This window comes from Coregonus lavaretus, assembly GCF_964263955.1.
Source record: "Coregonus lavaretus genome assembly, chromosome: 3".
Lineage (NCBI taxonomy): Eukaryota > Metazoa > Chordata > Actinopteri > Salmoniformes > Salmonidae > Coregonus > Coregonus lavaretus.
The window spans coordinates 60,841,687-60,862,136 of NC_139990.1; the positions used below are offsets into that span (position 1 = coordinate 60,841,687).

At 42.3% G+C, this 20,450-nt stretch overlaps 1 protein-coding gene across 1 annotated transcript; it reads left to right on the top strand.

The window, feature by feature from the left end:
• Nucleotides 1-322: 322 nt before the first annotated feature.
• Nucleotides 323-2,387, top strand: LOC311120234 (ras-related and estrogen-regulated growth inhibitor-like protein; the record flags this gene model as incomplete). The annotated part of the gene is made up of 4 exons (XM_084157828.1): nt 323-437; nt 721-774; nt 858-934; nt 1,052-2,387. The coding sequence occupies 4 exons, from the start codon at nt 323-325 to the stop codon at nt 1,466-1,468; spliced, it is 663 nt and encodes a 220-aa protein (XP_084013954.1). The 3' UTR covers nt 1,469-2,387.
• Nucleotides 2,388-20,450: the final 18,063 nt, after the last annotated feature.

Consider the following 20,450-nt stretch of genomic DNA (forward strand, 5'->3'; position numbering starts at 1 on the left):
AAAGTAATGAAAAATGTTGAGTGTTAGATTTAAACCAACCTGAAACAGTTATTACAATTATCATAAGAAAACTAGCCGTCATGATCACATAACTGTATGAGCTCTATTATCAACTCAACGTGTAGGCTATACAGTCAGCCTTATCAAATGAATCAGAGTTGTGACTCAGCCCACTTAAACATGCTATCTTCTCATTGGTTCATAAATGGCTCCACCTATCCTCCAGCACTTGCAAACTGTATATATTTCTATAGTCACTGTACAGTACCCTATATCAAAATAGCATAATTCCAAGAGCATTTTGAAGCATAATCCAGTCCAAATGGTTGTCCAGGTCAATCCCAGCTCGCACCACTGCAGCAAGACAATTGAGGGAAGTCAGCAAAAACTGGAAGCTAATATCTTATTACTTGGGGCTGAAAATGTTGGGAAATCAGGTAAGAATGTGATCTTGTCTTTGTGCACCTTGCAATGTTCCCAAAGAAAGGTATTTTCAACAGTTAACGAGTTATCATGTGCTCCGCCATCCTTCACGCAATGGGCATTCAATGTGAAGCATGAGCAGGAATCTGGAGTATGGACAATACTGTTGATCTGACGGAAGTCCTACCAATTGCATATAGTTAGGGAATTTATTTTCAGTGACAATGTACACAACGTTTGTACAAGCCCTTAAAATACATTTTGATTCAACTGTACACAACTTTGTGTATTTTCCAGCACTCACCGTCCGATTTATTACCAGAAGATTTATTGGCGAGTACGGTGAAATAGGTAAACTTGCCAAATGCGTGCGTAATGCTGACCATTTTATACATTATGATGTTTTTTTGTTAATTCATATGTTTCTCTGTCAGAATCAATTTACAGTCATATTGACAAAATTGACGGGAGGGAAATATCCTTCAACATATGGGACTCGCTCTACCCACAGGTAAACACTCTTGGACTACCCAAATGTCGCCACTCATCATTACGCATTGGCCATTGGCAAATGCTTATCATCTAACCATAGTGACCACTCATACGTCATGTTTTTGTGTGTTTTTAGGACAGTGCAATAACAGAGTCCATAAGTGAGAAACAGCTTCAATGGGCAGACGGTGTGATACTGGTATACAGCATCTGCGACCGCTCCAGCTTCGAGGTAGTGTGTCAACAAGTGCAGCGGATCCGCCACGCCAGTAGGAAGATGTCTGCAACTGCGCCCATCATCATTGTTGGAAACAAACGCGATTTGCAGCACCGACGGTCAGTCTCAAGTGAGGAGGGCCGACTCCTTGCTCTCTCGGAAGACTGCGTATTTTTCGAGATATCCGCAGCTGAAACATACCACGGTGTTTTGCTGGTGTTCCATGGACTGATAGATCTTATCAAAGAGTCGAGAGCTCTGCGGAAAGGTGCTGCGGGTATTAAAAGTATAGTGAGAAACATGTCAGTTGTATTCGGGAAGAAACGTGCAGAGTAATCTGCCACACAATGGGATTTGAGTAGTCAACATGTAGGTAGGCTACGCCATTGGCCAATGCAGGCTTGGAGGGGCAAGTGAGAAAAATTGTCTATGGCAGGTTGTAGTCCAACAGCAGGTGCGTTCTAACAACTTCAATAGGTTTTGAGAGGGAACTTAATTGGGACAGTTTTCAGAGAGGAGAAAGTGGTTCTCTTGTAGAGTTGAATTGCAGATGGAAGCAGTCATTAAATAATTTCTTATACTTTTTGATGTTGAAAAGTAGGTCTACAGTACTGTAGATAAACTGTATGAGAAATCATGTGCTATGCCATCCTTCACTCAATGGGTATTCAATGTGAAGCATGAGCAGGAATCTGGAGTAGCTGACATCTGACAATACTGTTGATCTGATTGAAGTCCTACCCATTGACAATTGTTAGGGAATTTATTTTCAGTGACAAATGTACACTAAAAGTTTGTAAAATGGTGAAGGCTTGATGTGTGTATAATCAGCAATGCAAAACGGCAAACAATTAAATTGCAGTATTATACTCAATCTGAAAACAAACAACTTGAAACTTAGCAATTCTATGTTACAAGTTCTAGCAGACTTGATGCTTATATGTGCTGTGCACACGTTGTTTGAGAAAATTGTAAAAGATTAATAATAATAATAATGAATATATTGAAATGTGGATAAAACGAATCTGGGAAAGTACATGTATGAGCTGAATACTGTACAGTAGATAGGGAAATTACACTTTATTTCACTCTTCATAACCTCAATCCATTTCACCTCAGCAATACAAATGCTATTTCTTTCTTGAAAACAACCAATATTATGTTGCTGCATACTATAGGTCAATCTAAACGTGTCATTTATTATATGTTATGAAATATTACATGTTATGTAATAAAGATAAAGACATACACATTTTCTACTGTCTATTTGTTGCTCATTCCTCAATCCAACACATTCAACTTCCTTCCATCATCCATATTTAAGCTAATCAATCCAGATTTTACCTTTAATCATGACAAGCTTTGTTTCTCACGACTACTTAGTGTAACAGAAAACAGAATGCGGCATCAGGTTAGCACATAACTTAAGGATAGTTAGGTCTAATATATAATGGGGTACAAGGTGTATAATGTTACATGATGCTCAGTTAGGAAACCAAAACAAATTTGGGTTGGTGTCTGTACATGAAATAGAGCACCTGAATCTTTCAGTTACATACATTGACACATTTGTATTCCCATGGATCTATCACAGACTATGTCAGCTGAACTATGGCCCCCCTAGGTGTACCCACAAACTAAAATCAACTAATAAGTGTTGCACCTGGGCCTGCAAAGGGGGCAACTTCTAGGACACTGGTGACTTCTTAGTGCTCTGTGGTCTCCACCACGTGTATTTCGGCCTCTTCTATATCGGCCTCTTCTGAGTGCATAGGGTTCAGGTACTGCAGGATGGGGTCTAGGAGGACCTCGACAGCCCAGGAGTGGCGACGCACGGCTCTGGTAGAAGGGAGGGCCAGGGTGTCCAACTCCTCCAGGCTGTCCTGCATCTGGCTGCCCCGCCAGACATGGTGTGGGTTGTCCGGGGTTATCCCGGGGGCTGGGGGATTGCCTCCACTGGATGAGCTCCTGTGGGAGCGGGTTGACAGGCTCTTGCGTCTGAGTGGGCTGCCGTCTCCTTCGTCAAAGTAGTACTCAGTGATCTCCACCTCAGGCACAACAGCACTGGACGAGCTCCTGCAGGAGCGGGGAGACAGGCTCTGGCATCTGGGTGGGCTCTTGTCTCTTGCATCTGCATTCTTCTCTGTAGTCTCCACCTCGGGTATAACGGTCTCGTCTAAGGATGGCTCAGAGCTCAGGTACTGGATGATGGGGCCTAGGAGGACCTTGGCAGCAGAGGAGCGGCCACGCAAAGCACTGGTAGAAGAGACCTCCAGGATGTTGAACTCCACAGAGAGAGGCTGGTCGTTCCGCATCTGGCTGCCCTGGTGGACGTTGGATGGGTTGTCAGCACTTGATGAGCTTCTGTGGGAGCGGGCAGACAGGCTCTTGCGTCTGGATGGACTCTCGTCTCTTGCATCTGAGTAGTACTCAGTGCTCTCCACCTCGAGTGCAACGGCCTCATCTGAGACTTGCTCAGGGCTCAGGTCGTCAGTGGTCTCCACCTCTGGTGCAACGGCACTGGATGAGCTCCAGCGGGAGCAGCCAGACAGGCTCATGCGTCTGGGTGGGCTCTCATCTCTGGCTTCTGTGTGGTTCTCGGTGGTCTTCACCTCGGGTATAACGTGCTCGTCTGAGGGTGGCTCAGAGCTCAGGTACTGGAGAATGGAACCTAGGAGGACCTCAGCAGCCAAGGAGGGGCGACGCATGATGCTTGTAGAAGGGAGCTCCAGGGGGTCCATCTCCAGAGAGAGAGGCTGGTCATCCTGCTTCTGGCTGCCCCGGTGAGACAGAGGCTGGTCGTCCGGGTTGACAGCACTTAATGAGCTTCTGCGGGAACAGGCAGACGGGCTCTGGCGTCTGGGTGGTCTCTCGTCTCTTCCGTCTGCGTTCTTCTCTGTGATCTCCACCTCGGGTATAATGGTCTTGTCTGAGGATGTCTCAGAGCTCAGGTACTGGAGGATGGGGCCAAGGAGGACCTTGTCAGCCGATGAGCGGCGACGCAAAACACTGGTAGAAGAGTCCTCCAGGATGTTGAACTCCACAGAGAGCGGCTGCTCGTTCCGCATCTGGCTGCCCTGGTGGACATTGGATGGGTTGCCAGCACTTGATGAGCTTCTGCGGGAGCGGACAGACAGGCTCTTGCATCTGGATGGGCTCTCGTCTCTTGCGTCTGCGTCTGAGTAGTACTCAGTGTGCTCCACCTCGAGTGCAATGGTCTCATCTGAGACTTGCTCAGGGCTCAGGTCCTCAGTGGTCTCCACCTTGGGTGCAACGGCACTGGACGAGCTCCAGCGGTAGCGGGAAGACAGGCTCTGGCGTCTGGGTGGGCATTCGTCTCTTGTGTCTGCATGGAACTCGGTGGTCTCCACCTCAGGCATAACAGTCTCATCTGAGGGTGTCTCAGGGCTCAGGTACTGAATGATGGGGGCTAAGAGGAACTCGATGGCTGAGGAGCGGCGACGCAGAGTGCTGTCCAGCACTACAGAGAGAGGCTGGTCATCAGGCTTCTGGCTTCCCCGGCGAGGGAGGGGCTGGTCATTGCCATTGGCTGGGTTGGCCGGGGATGGGTCGGGGACTGGGCTGGGGTCTGGGAGATTGGTGCCGCTGGATGAACCCCTGCACACCGAAGAGCGACGGCGCACAGCGATGGTGGAAGGGAGATCCAGGTTCTTGAGCTCCAGAGAGAGAGTCTCGTCATCCTGCTTCTGGCTGCCACGGTGGCCGTTGGGCGGGTTGCCTGAGCCTGGACTGGAGGCCGGGGAGTTGCCGACACTGGATGAGCCCCTTTGGGAGCGGGCATACGAGCTCTTGCGTTTGTGTGGGCGGCCGTCCATGGCCTTGAGAAAGAGGCTGTTGGCAGAACTGCAGTGAGTGGTGTTAGAGGACATTAAATCCTGCTGGTTGAGGAAGTCCTCCACCTCCTGATCACTGGGCTGCTGGAGCTGAGACAGAGATAGAGAGAGAAAGAGAGACAGAGAGAAAGCGACAGAGATAAAAGGTGGGGGTACACAGGGGATTAAGACTGTGGGGAATATACATACAAGAGAGACATATAAGGGCAAATAAAGGAGAGATTAGACGAGGGGAGATGATACAAAGAGGAAGGTTAAGTAAGCTAGTAAGGAAGGGTGCAACTATAATCTAGAATGCTCACCATGTTGTAGAGCGGGGTGCTGTTGACCAGCAGCTGCAGTAGGATCTTGCCCAACTCCTGTAGGTCAGCCACCACCAGCTGCACCTGATTAGGCAGTACCAGCAGCTGCTTGACGGGCCCCAGTTCAGCCAGGACCCGGGCCTGGGCCTTCAGCTGGTCCAGGGCCAGCCTCCTCAGGGCCTCCAGACGCAACACCTGGGACACGTACAGCAGCTGCAGCCTCTGGAGCACAGAGCCCACCACCTCCAGCAGCCTGCTCAGGCCCATCTGATGATGCAATGATAAGGCACTTAGCTGAAGCGGCTTAGACAATGTGACTTACAGACTTATAATGGCAGTTATATGAATTTCATCCATTTTTGGGGACATTTTTGAAGGACCCTTTAAAGCGATTTCTCACCACTATTTGTGAAGTTGAAAAAACTAACATGACAAACTGACAGCTACTGTAAAACTAGTCATTAACCCATAAAAAACAACCAATGTCTATCCACTGCCAAGAGGATGTCATCTGATCTGGAGGACACTTGAATATGACCATTGTTGAAATGCCTCATTCTTTATATGTCTGTTCTCTTCTTTATTATAAGATCTAACATATCACAAAAATGCCTGGCAGCGTATCTTGTTTACCGCAGCAGTCACGTGGAACTAGAATCCTCCAGGCTTTTACATGTGAGCTTGTGGTGTGGACATCTGAGGACACCACACACACACACACACACAAACGCTCTCTCACAAACACTAGTTTCTGTCCCAGTGCCTCAGTATCTATGGGAGAGAGTGCAGGAGCGTTAATGAGGGTGTTTGTCTGATGAGGCCGACCCTCATTGGTGGGCTCTCAGCACCAGCCTATTCTCCTCTCTCTCCAGCCAGCAGCCTGCAACAGCAGTTAGGGTCATTTAGCACCAATTACCCCTGAACCAAAGTCTGGGGAAAATGGGGACTCAGGTCGTTCCTTCACAGCACATTACAAGAGGTTCAAGCAAAGAGGCTGCTGGAAACCCTATAGTTGTGAGGTTGGGGTTTTTCATTTCAAATTGCTTTGACACTTTACTGAACTGTAAAATTCTAATCCTTACAAATTTGATGTGGTTTATTACAGTGTGCTGTAAAAAAAGAAAGGAAAACAATATCATGGTGTTACTGTTTAGTCTTTAATTTTGTTCTATTCAGTAACTACCTCGACAGCTTCACTATAAACCCAATTTGAGTTCATAGAACCGTAAACCTAAAAAAATATCTAGTAGTTATTCTTCTCAATGTTCATCCTCTTTCCTAAAAGCCTCCTTGTGGTGACCCATATAGTGACCCTGTTATTGAATATACCCCCCAATTTCAACTGACCTAAACCCAGTTTAAGCTTCATAACAACAGCAAGCCTCACAATTAATTAATTCCTAAACATGCCACCATACTGTTTTTTGTTAGTTTCCACAACTCTTGCTTTCAGAGAGATGTGTATGTTTACTGTCTGTGTTTTATCGGTCCATCAAAGTCTTGCCCCCCAGCTCTCATATCTCCTCATCTCTCTGTGTGTTTGTCTGTCTGAGTGTGTGCTGCAGGGGCAGTGGTAGGCTCAAAACCTCACGTAGGCCAAATCCCACAGGGACCATTCTCACTGTGCCTTTCAAGTTGTTCATTCTGATGGCAGTGGTGCCATCGTCATCATGCTTTTCATGTGGATGTACTATATGTCTCTTGTGGACATTTTTGTTGCAGATTTGATGTCCCTTTCCATCCCTTTCCCTGTGCATGCTCCAAATAAATTCCTCAAAAGATAACAAGGATAAGAAAAACTTTTTATGTGAACTATGAAGCCCTCTATTCTAATTTTGGCGTCTCGCTTGTCTCTTAAGCTCTCTCTCTCTCGCTCTCTCTCTCTCTCTTCCTCTCTCCCTCCCCTCCTTCTGTCCTAAGCCATAGAGTTTGCTATAGCCTCAGGAGGTTTGAGTCTGGTACATCTTAATGATGGTTCTCCGTGCTCAGAACTCCGTGCCCGGGTAAGGGTAACACTGAGCCCCAGCCCTCTGCCCATGTAGACAGGAAATGCAGGGAGTGCCCTGGAGCCTTCACAGAGAGCACAGACCATGTCTTTGGGCACGTAGCCTGCTTCTATTTACCCCAAACCCAATAAAGGCAGACAGAGACAGCAGAGGATGTCGTGGTGGTTAGAGAGCCTCCCGAAGGACATAGCATCAAGTGATTTGAGAGGAGGTCAACAAAGAGCAGCTGAGGTGCTGCCTGAAAATGCTCTGTTTTATTCATCCATTTAAAGTTATTCTGTTGTTTCGTTATTTTATTATTACATTGTTAGTATCATTATGTTACACTTTTAGTATAAATTATTATATTGTCTGAATGTTAGACTATTATAACTGTACATCTAAATGTCTTTAATACCTTGTTTGATTTTGTGCTGTACCTTGATTGAGTAAAGAGGAGGCGGTATAGTTTATCATGATGGATGAGAGGTCTGACAGAAATGAGGAACAGATGGGTGTGTGGAGGAAAACGAGAAGAGAAAGGTGTAAAAAAACACAGGGGAGTGAGACACGGAGGGTGGCAAAGGATGGGTGGTTCAAACGAATGAGAGTGAGAGTGTGTGAAAATACGAAGAGGAGAGAGCAGATTGACCTGGGCTAGGACGTGATAAGTGAAAAGCAAGAGGCCTGTAGTTGAGACCACAGGGGACGAAAGCAGACGAAGGTTTGTTTTAGGGACACAGCCATAGAGAGGGTTCTAGGTGTTTCTCACCCTGTCGGCAGCATCCTGTAGCATCCCCATGGCCCACTCCAGCCTGTTTCTGAGCTTCAGCAGGCGGTGGTACAGCTGCAGGCTCAGATAGAGCAGGAGGCCTCGGAACCGCGTCCACAACCCAGGCTCATCCTCCCCATCTTCATCCTCATACTGCTGCATCCTCCTCTCCCACTCTAGGCCTGGGGAACACACAGAGGCAAGTCAAAGGTCAACTCAACAGAAAGATGTGTCTTTGTTGCCAAAACTTGCCCTCTTAACTGTAGTAAGCAGACTGAACATAGCCATATAGACATAGCGAGGTGTTAGGGTCATATACTTCCCACTGGGTACACACTGGTTGAATCAACATTGTTTCCACGTCATTTCAACGAAATTACGTTGAACCAATGTGAAATAGATGTTGAATTGACGTCTGTGCCCAGTGGGTTACTAGTAGTTGGCTGTATTTGCACGGTAGGCTATGTGTCATTTCTTTCACACAGACATCACAATTCCTATCACCCCTTCCAAGCACCTCTTCACCCACACACAGAGCATCATCACTGTGACACACTGTCTGATCAACACAGTCTATGCACTCTACAATTAAACACCATCATCTTAAAACATGCTTGATTGTTTACAAGTTTATGAATGATGAAAGGAAATTGAATTTTCAAGCACACTTTATATTTCAAGTGAGGATATGAGTCAGTATGAGGGCGAGATTTGATATTGTACTGCAATCTTACCAAGACAACAGTGCCAATCCAGTTTTCATATTGATTTGATCTCCTTTCCAGACAGCAGGATATCAATTCTACTCTATATTAATGAGTTATTTCTTATATTTTTTCCTATGAATAAAATATTTACAAAACAACACAATAGAAAGATTTGAAAATAAGTTTTTATTCTCTAATCTGTTATTATGGATATCATTGTGTATTAGAACAGCCTCAAAGCAAATTAGTAGGGACATTATCAAACACTTAAAGAGCATTAACGCCCCCCTGTGGAAAAGTTAAGGAAGCAGCAATATGATGACGATGCCAATTGTGGTGTACACTGTAACTGTAACCTGACTTTAGACCAAAGACCTCATAAAGCATTCATGAATACACTTCAGACAGCCTCCCAACCCACCATTCGGCAAAGACTGTGTAAAGTGCACTAGCCCCTCCTCTACCCTCCACTCAAACTCACGCAGTGTAGACGTCAGGGGCATGTACTTGGCCATGGCCTCCTCTGAGCGTGTGAGGATGTCGTCCAGGCCTGAGGTGGCCATCTGACCCAGCTGTGACTCCTGCAGAGCCAGGAGGTAGTACCAGGTGGTATCGGTCAGCTTGTCCCAGCGCTCCTGCATCCCGTCCAGCTCATCATTCACACGCAGCTGCACGTCATCCAGGGTCAAGAAGAAGGCATCCTTCAGGTGACCCAATACCTGTGGGGAGGATGGGGGGGTGGAGGAGAGGAGGGTTGCAGGGAATAGGGTGATAAAGAGGTAGCAGGGTGTTGAGATAATGAAAGAAGTGAAAGATAGCGAGTGAAGAAAAAGGGGGAGGTGGGAGTGGTAGAATAGTTGTAGATGATAATCAAATCAAATCAAATTGTATTGGTCACATACACGTGTTTAGCGGATGTTATTGAGGCTGTAGCGAAATGCTTGTGTTTCAAGCTCCGACAGTGTAGTAATATCTAACAAGCAATATCTAACAATTTCATAACATATACCCAATACACACAAATCTAAGTAAAGCAATGGAATTAAGAATATATAAATAAATATATGGATGAGCAATGTCAGAGCGGTATAGACTAAGATACAGTAGAATAGTATAGAATACAGTATATACATATGAGATGAGTAATGCAAGATATGTAAACATTATTAAAGTGACTAGTGTTCCATTTATTAAAGCGGCCAGTGATTTCTAATCTATGTATATAGGCAGCAGCCTCTAATCTAATGATAAGGCAGAAAGAAAGGGAGAGGAGCAGTTTGGAATTTAGAAAAAGGAAGAATAATCAGTCAGAGCAATAGTAGGATATTATAAATGGAATCCATCCAACATGATTAATGATCAGAAGCAGTAACCTTCAACATAGTCTACCGCTATTAAAACTCAGTGTCAATGCCAAAACGAATGAAACTCTGGTAATGTATCTAATAGACTATAAAGTGGTGTGAAAGGTCAATTCAACATGCTGGAACAAGCAGGATGTGTCTACGATGACACACCAGTCAGTCAGGCTCACACACTGCATCATCACCCACTGGGCCAGACAGAGCAGAGACAAAGAGAGGAGACACCCACCTCCTCTGTAGACTGGTGCAGGACGGGAAAGTTCTTTTCCAGCTGGTCCAAGCCCATACAAGCATAGTTATTGACAACCTCAACTGCAATATGGAGGAGGGAAGCAATGGTGAGGGATGAGAACCAAAAGTTAGAGTTATTTGGTGGCAGCGGTGGCATCCATATTAAAGTTATTTACATTTTATATTTGATGGCAGATGAGAGTTATAAGGCAATAGGGTAGAATCAATCAGTAGAGTTTTCAGTATTCAGTGGACTCACTCTGGGGCTCCAGACTAAGTAGGAGGGGGGTGGCGCGGAGAATGGCAGCCTGGGACACATTACGCACCCCAATCTCAGCCACGCCACCCACCACACCCAGGAGCGGGTAACGGCCCTTCACGTCCGTGTAAACTGAAACAACAGATTTCAGGGCGGAGTCGAAGAGCGGCAGACGAGCCACCCTTTTCACAGCGTTGGCCTGGAGAAAGGAGGAGAGCCGAGAGGACAATTTTGGAATCAAAGGTTTAACCCCTGGTTATTGTTTTTATATATTTCCCAGCTCACCTCAATGTAATGATTATTTGTGTACGACATGTCCTTTTCACCAATCCTGTGAAACAGAATATGTAGAAAGAGTGAATTACCTTAGTGACTGTCAGGCAAACACCTCATAGGGACACAGGGGGCAAAGCAGAATGCCCCAAGAAGTCTTTCCCACATCTGTTTCATAATGACTTCCTTATCTTGAATCTAGCATCCTGTTTACATGGTAATGTCAGCTGCTAGGGTGCCACAATGCCAATGGCTGTTCTATGCTCCTAGCATGGAAATCTAGTTATCCCTTCAATGGGTGCTGACCATACCCAAGGAGGATGACAGTGAACAATGGGAGTCATGATTAGGGAATGAACTGTTCAGCAGTGCTGTAATGATGAAACAATTTCAAACAATTATGTAATTAATTTAAGCAACAGTAAGGAACTCAATAAATATTTACATAAACCAGAGGTCATCCATCCTTACATCAATGTTTTAGTATGATCAAATATTAAGCCACAGCCTAGTGGTATTGACCAGAAACATGAACACAGAAAGCAATTCTGCTCAGAATATCAAATTTAAAGGAGAATATTGAAAGACAAGACATTTATATGCTTGGAATGAGATCAAGTAAGCAGAGCTTTGGATAGAATTACTTTCAATTATATATATACAGTGAGCTCCATAATTCATTGGACAGTGACCATTGTTTTGTTATTTTGGTTCTGTACTCTAGCACTTTGAGTTTGAAAGGATACAATGACAATGAGCGTGAAGTGCAGACTGTCAGCTTTAATTTGAGGGTATTTTCATACATATCGGATGAACCGTTTAGAAATGACAGCACCTTTTGTACATGGTCCCCCCATTTTAAGGTACTACAAGTATTTGTTAAATTGGCTTCACAGATGTGTGTCGTTAGGCAGGTGTATTCATTTGTGTCGTTAGTGAATGCAGGAGAGCTGTTGATGAATAGTAATGATTCTAGACGTTGCTATTGCCTTTGGAGGTTGTTATTGGGGTGTGACAACATGAGGAAGACAGCAGTGTCGATGCAAATGAAGTTGGCCGTCATAAGGCTCAGAAATGAAAATCAATCATTCAGGAACATTGCAAAAACCCTGGCCATGCCCAAGTCAACAGTTTTGTTCATCATTAACAAGAAAAAAACAACCGGTGAACTCAATTATGTCAAAAGACCCGGTAGACAGAGGAAGACCACTGTAGTGGATGACCGGAGAATACTCTCTATGGTGAAGAAAAAACCCCTGATAACAGCCCAACAGATCAAAAACACTCTCCTGGATGCAGGTGTAGATGTGTCAAAGTCTACCATACGCAGAAGACTACACCAGCAGGACTACAGAGGGTACACTACAAGATGCAAACCACTGATAAGCCTGAAGAACAGAAAGGCAAGATTACAGTTTGCTAAAAAGCACCTAAAAGAGCCCCAAGAGTTCTGGAAAAAAGTATTGTGGACAGATGAGACAAAGATTAACATGTACCAGAGTGATGGAAAGACAAAAGTGTGGAGAAAAAAAAGAAATGCCCATGATCCAAAGCATACCACCTCATCCATGAAACATGGTGGAGGGGGTGTTATGGCTTGGGCCTGTATGGCTGCCAGTGGAACAGGCTCACTTGTCTTCATCGATGATGTGACTGCAGACATAAGTAGAACAATGAATTCTGAAGTCTACAGAAATATTTTATCTGCTCAGATAAAACCAAATGCCTCCAAACTCATTGGACGGCACTTAATCATGCAACAAGACAATGACCCTAAACATACTGCTAGAGCAAAAAGGGGTTTTTGATGGCCAAAAAGTGGAAAATCCTTGACTGGCCGAGTCAATCACCAGATCTGAATCCAATTGAACATGCATTTTACATGCTGAAGAGGAGACTTAAGGCAATAAGTCCCCGAAACAAGCAGGAACTGAAGATGGCTGCAGTACAGGCCTGGCAGAGCATCACCAGGGAAGATACCCAGCGTCTGGTGATGGCGATGCATCGCAGACTTCAAGCAGTCATTGCATGCAAAGGATATGCGACCAAATATTAACAATGATTACTTTATTCTACATTATGTTAAACTGTCCAATGTTTTTTTATGCCCGAAAATGGGGGGGACCATGTACAAAAGCTTCTATAATTCGTAAACGGTTCATCCGATATGTATGAAAATACCCCCAAATGAAAGCTGACAGTCTGCACTTCACCCTCATTGTCATTGTATCCTTTCAAACTCAAAGTGCTAGAGTACAGAACCAAAATAACAAAAGAATGGTCACTGTCCAGTGAATTATGGAGCTCACTGTATATAAAACTATATGCCAACATAGGCTACCACTAACACCTTGCTCTAGCCTGGGCTAATGACTCAATCTGCCTCAAGATTGACCAACTAGGTAGCCTCGCCTAGGCGAATAAGAAAAAATGTCTTGAAGGCTGATAGAAACGATGGAATAACATTCTTACCTCAGAAAATTGTAGTTTTAACGATTTGAAGTATAATATGAAATTTAACAAACTCTTCTCCAAGTTTTTATGTAGGTCTGGCTTGCAAAACTTTCAATTAGGCCTATCAACTCCTGAGCTTCCAGAACCGTTCAGCACGAAATAAGTGTCTCTGCTGAAGTGCGCAGGTTATGACATCTTTGCAATTTGGAAAGGATGCGCATGTGATCAAACTGCGAATCACAATTTTGCTCACAGCAATTAGCAGAGTATAGCAAATTGACCGATACGTTGCTTCTGCACTGATATTTCATGCATTAGGCTTTACTCCACCAGAAAAGCAGCCTCTGGATGTAGGTTTTCTTGCTTGTTCATCGCCTTGTACAGTTCGTTAAGTGCGAGCTTGTTATTTTTCTTGTTCTGTGGTGGAATGTCTACAACAGTCACGATAACTGCTGAAAACGCCCTCGGGAGGTAGAAGAGTCGGCATTTGAACATCAGGTATTCCAAGACGTCTGAACAGGATTCTAAAGCCTGAGTGCTCAGTCTAAATTATAGCCTAGGCCTACTAATTAGCCCTCTAAAAACTGTACTAGAAACTTGATGTTGAAGTAGGGGCTTTTAATGTCCTATCCCTTGCAACAGTCACTGAATAAATACATTAAACATGCATAAGTGATTTGATTTCCAAAGCATCATTGGAAACCCCATACACCTGTTCAACCAGAAAACATAAAAGGCCTACAGGCACAAGATTGAGTCAAGTTTCTGTGACTATTGAAATTATTTTGAGATGAAGTTGCTCAAGGTCTTAAGAGGGCTTGACCTTGACATAGTAGATGGTTACAACTTTTGAAAATATTTTAAAAGTGTCTGAAAGCTTACTACAAACCTATTAGTAGTCTAGGTAGACTAATATATTGATTAATGTCTAGCTAAACATGGCCAACTATAGCTATGCCGCTTAACCTCTACGGGATCAGTGTCCCGTATACGGGACGGTTGAGCTAACGTGCACTAATGTGATTAGCATGAATGTTGTAAGTAACAGCAAACCTTCCAGGACATAAACATGTCTTACATGGGCAGAAAGCTTAAATTATTGTTAATCTAACTGCACTGTCCAATTTACAGTAGCTATTACAGTGAAAAAATACCATGCTATTGTTTGAGGAGAGTGCACAACAACCAAAAACTTTGATACATTCATCTCTGAAGGTAAATAATGTACTTACATTCAGTAATCTTGCTCAGATTTGTCATCCTGAGGGTCCTAGAGATAAAATGTACCATAGTTTTGGTTGATAAAATCAATTTTTATACTCAAATGTAGGAACTGGGTTCTACAGTTTGAACCCTTGCTGTCTCTGGCTCCACACCCACCCCGCCCGGCCATCTAGATGTGTGAAAGTTATAAGCTAATGATCCATCATGTATGCAGTGCAATTTAAGGACAGGAATGTCATACATGATGGTTCATTAGCTTATAACTTTCACACATCTAGATGGCCGGGCGGGGTGGGTGTGGAGCCAGAGACAGCAAGGGTTCAAACTGTAGAACCCAGTTCCTACATTTGAGTATAAAAATTGATTTTATCAACCAAAACTATGCTACATTTTATCTATAGGACCCTCAGGATGACAAATCAGAGCAAGATTACTGAATGTAAGTACATTATTTACCATCAGAGGTGAATGTATCAAACCAGTTGCCGCGATAAGTTTTTTGTTGTTGTGCACTCTCCTCAAACAATAGCATGGTATTTTTTCACTGTAATAGCTTCTGTAAATTGGACAGTGCAGTTAGATTAACAAGAATTTAAGCTTTATGTCCTTGTAAGACATGTCTATGTCCTGGAAAGTTTGCTGTTACTTACAACAGTCATGCTAATCACATTAGTGCACGTTAGCTCAACCGTCCCGTATACGGGACACCGATCCCGTAGAGGTTAAGCGGCATAGCTATAGTTGGCCATGTTTAGCTAGACATTAATCAATATATTAGTCTACCTAGACTACTAATAGGTTTGTAGTAAGCTTTCAGACACTTTTAAAATATTTTCAAAAGTTGTAACCATCTACTATGTCAAGGTCAAGCCCTCTTAAGACCTTGAGCAACTTCATCTCAAAACAATTTCAGTAGTCACAGAAACTTGACTCAATCTTGTGCCTGTAGGCCTTTTTATGTTTTCTGGTTGAACAGGTGTATGGGGTTTCCAATGATGCTTTGGAAATCAAATCACTTATGCATGTTTAATGTATTTATTCAGTGACTGTTGCAAGGGATAGGACATTAAAAGCCCCTACTTCAACATCAAGTTTCTAGTACAGTTTTTGGAGGGCTAATTAGTAGGCCTAGGCTATAATTTAGACTGAGCACTCAGGCTTTAGAATCCTGTTCAGATGTCTTGGAATACCTGATGTTCAAATGCCGACTAATAGTCCGGGTAGCCATTTGATTAACTGTTCAGCAGTCTTATGGCTTGGGGGTAGAAGCTGTTAATGTCAGTGAAACTCTTAATGATATCTGTGGCATTTCGTTGAAATTAGCTTCGGGAAACTAAGAACATGCAAAGACTGTAGGTTTCACACAATGTATCCTCTGTTAAAATTTGGAAATGCCCGGAGATTAGTTAACCGGAAAGTTTCTTGGGTTGTTTTTCCCATATCGTCAGACGTCATTTCTAAACTGGTTCACAGAATTGAGTCAATAGAGCTGACCAACTTTAATAGCCTCCTCAAGTGGGGCTCTGTGTACATTGATGGTGCTGTTAATGTTAGCTTACCAACCAGGTCATAGGGTTAACCTCTTAAGGATCTGACCCTTTTTTTCAATTTTTGCCTAAAATGACATACCCAAATCTAACTGCCTGTAGCTCAGGACCTGAAGCAAATGATACCATTTGAAAGGAAACACTTTGAAGTTTGTGGAAATAAATTATTGTAGGCGAATATAACACATTAGATCTGGTAAAAGATAATACAAACAAAAAAAACATGTGTTTTCAATATTATTATTTTTTAATCATCTTTGAAATGCAAGAGAAAGGCCACAATATAATATTGCAGTTTAGGCACAATTTAGAATTTGGCCACTAGATGGCAGTAGTGTTTTTGCAAAATGTCAGATTGATCCAGTGAAGCGTTGCGAGCATTGTAAGTAACAGCAAACTTTCCAGGACATAGACATGTCTTACATGGACAGAAAGCTTAAATTCTTGTTAATCTAACTGCACTGTCCAATTTACAGTAGCTATTACAGTAAAAAAAATACCATGCTATTGTTTGAGGAGAGTGCACAACAACAAAACACTTATCACGGCAACTGGTTTGATACATTCACCTCTGAAGGTAAATAATGTACTTATATTCAGTAATCTTGCTCTGATTTGTCATCCTGAGGGTCCTATAGATAAAATGTAGCATAGTTTTGGTTGATAAAATCAATTTTTATACTCAAATGTAGGAACTGGGTTCTACAGTTTGAACCCTTGCTGTCTCTGGCTCCACACCCACCCCGCCCGGCCATCTAGATGTGTGAAAGTTATAAGCTAATGATCCATCATGTATGACATTCCTGGGAGTGTGTAAACTTACATTTTGTATTACCATATCATTTTTGTATGTTCTCTATAGTTATGTATTTGAAAATGTATTCATTGACCAATTCGCCACATTTGGGCAGACTTGATACAAAATAGTCCATTATCGCAACGCTTCACTGGATCAATCTGACATTTTGCAAAAACACTACTGCCATCTAGTGGCCAAATTCTAAATTGTGCCTAAACTGCAATATTATATTGTGGCCTTTCTCTTGCATTTCAAAGATGATAAAAAAAAAATCATATTGAAAACACATGTTTCTTTGTTTGTATTATCTTTTACCAGGTCTAATGTGTTATATTCTCCTACAATAATTTCACATTTCCACAAACTTCAAAGTGTTTCCTTTCAAATGGTATCATTTGCTTCAGGTCATGAGCTACAGGCAGTTAGATTTGGGTATGTCATTTTAGGCAAAAATTGAAAAAAAGGGTCAGATCCTTAAGAGGTTAACCCCATGACCTAGGGGTCCTGGTTGGTAGGCTAACATTAAAAGCACCATCAATGTACACAGAGCCCCACTTGAGGAGGCTATTAAAGTTGGTCAGCTCTATTGACTCAATTCTGTGAACCAGTTTAGAAATGACGTCTGACGATATGGGAAAAACAACCCAAGAAACTTTCCGGTTAACTAATCGCCGGGCATTTCCACATTTTAACAGAGGATACATTGTGTGAAACCTACAGTCTTTGCATGTTCTTAGTTTCCCGAAGCTAATTTCAATGAAATGCCACAGATATCATCAGAGTTTCACTGACATTAACAGCTTCTACCCCCCAGGCATAAGACTGCTGAACAGTTAATCAAATGGCTACCCGGACTATTTGCATTGACCCCCTTATTTTATTATTATCTATTATTATTTGTTGCAATGACTCTCTTGCACAGGCTCTATGTACACTCACTGGACTCTAACTACACACCCACACACACTACACTGACACTCCAACACACACACACACAACACAAGACACACACACACACATGCATATTGACGCCACACACACACACACATACACACACACGCACACACACACACATTCACATTCCTTCACACTCTTCACTCACGCTGCTGCTACTCTCTGTTTATTATCTATGCATAGTCACTTTACCCCTACCTACATGTACATATTACCTTTATTACCTCAACTACCCAGTAACCCTGCACATTGACTCGGTACCGGTACCCTTTGTATATAGCCCCGTTATTGTTATTTTTATTGTGTTACTATTTTTCCTTTAGTTTATTTAACACGTTTTTCTTACTTACTTTTTTAAAACTCTGCATTGTTGGTTAAGGGTTCGTAAGTAAGCATTTCAGGGGTAAGGTCTACTACACCTGTTGTATTCGGCGCATGTGACAAATAAAATTGGATTTGATTAGGCTTAACTACTTGACCTGAACAAAGAAGGCCTACTGTGGTAAAACTTTTTTTTATTTCAACACTGTTACTGCCACTTTCCCCGATCTCGTCCATTATAGAGCAAAGGAGGCATCTTTATTGAACTTCATTCCCACATTCAAGAACATTTTCCTCTTTTCTTTCTAATAATAAAATCCTTCTATCACAGTTGAAGGCTGATTCTTAGTTTAGAGGGCAAGATGCTAGCTTAAGGCAAAGGTTATTCACATAATACACTTTCTCTTATTTCAAGACAAATCTGAAATTTAGATAATTTACATTTCCAAGGAGTTGAATGCACTTTACATGAATGGACTTCTGTATAGTGGAAGTTCCCAGAAGCCCTGCTGAATTTCACAGATGACTCCACCCCCCCAAAAAGTATGGAAGATGTCCTTGATGCAACACATGGGTAACCTTAAGCATATCCACAGGGCACATAATAGCTTCTTCCTTAAAAGTAATGAAGATGCAATAAAGTCCATGTGACATGACTGTAAAAAGTGGTGTAAACGCATTAACACAGACATTTTTCATTTGTGTGCTTTTATGGGGTAAATAGAGTCAAAAGACCAACGTTCTTTATGAGCTCAAATAAAAAGAGGAACTGTACACTACATATTCATTTTGGAATGAGAAGGTAAATAGCATGTACACAGGTGTCTTATCTTAATTTTCTTCAAATAATACAAAACAAAACATACACAGAGCCTACAAAAAACAACATACAGAAACATCAACAACATCACTCCTTCCCAGACCCACCTATTCTCACCACTATCTCCAGTGCCTACAATACTCTCCGCCACATGTCCTTAAATTGCACCATTTTGTTCCTCTCCGTCGCCCACGTTCTTTCAATATTTAGATAATGAAGCATTTTATTTTTCCATTGTCTTAATGATGGAGGATTGGTTGAAAAACATTGGCTATCTCACTGCCCCCCTCATATGGCATGTCTTGAAATATGCAGACAGACAGATTAAAAGTAGGCCTACATTTACATAGTAATACTTCTGACAGCCACATTTCTAACTCTGCCCCTAATTCTTGGACTTTTGGACTTTACCATTCACAGAAGGCATGGATTATTGAGTCATTGTTAGTTTCACACTTAAGACATGACTGTCGTTGTGCTGTAGAATTTGTGAATGTTGTCTCTTGTATAATACATTCTATACTTAAGCAATAAGGCCCGAGGGGGTGTGGTATATGGCCAATATACCACGGCTAAGGACTGTTCTTAAGCACGATAGCTGTGGTACATTGGCAATATACCACAAACCCCTGAGGTGCCTTATTGCTATTATAAACTAATTACCAACATAATTAGAGCAGTAAAAATAAATGTTTTGTCTTACCCGTAGTATATGGTCTGATATACCATGGCTTTCAGCCAATCAGCATTCAGAGCTGGAACCACTCAGTTTATAAATTAGTTTATACTGGATTCAGCATAAATTGTCATTACTGTAATTTCGTTAGTTATGTTGCAACATTCCCTCAATGGTGTGCCAATATCAGTCATTTTTAGGTCTTGGTTACAATAGTTTATATTTTTTTCTAAGAGGTTGGATAAGCTCTCTTCAAGGTTTTCTATATCTTACCTATCATATTAATATATTTTTCTGACTCGAATAGGATACCCTCAAGATTGTTCTGATGTACAAATGGACATTTCGTGATATTAAACTTTTAAGTTGTATGTATTTGAAAATATCTACATTGGTTATTTGTTACTTTTATTTAGCATTATTTTATATTGTATTTTTGTGTGATTGTTTTTGGTATTCTTTCTTAAAACTGCATTGTTGGTTAAGCGCTTGTAAGTAAGCATTTCACTGTAAGGTCTACACTTGTATTCAGTGCATGTGAGAAATACAATTTTATTTTATTTTATTTGGTCAGTGCAAATGGCTTTTAATTCTGTCATGGAAATAAATGTATTTCCTATTCCCAAGTCATTTACGGTTTCTATGCCTTTAGTTTTCAATGTGGACCATTTTGTCGGTGCATTCTGAAAAGCTCTCCAAGGATTGTTCCATAGGACTGTGATATTTTGGAGTGATATTGGTTCTTGTATAATCCATTTAATATTCTTCCATATTGT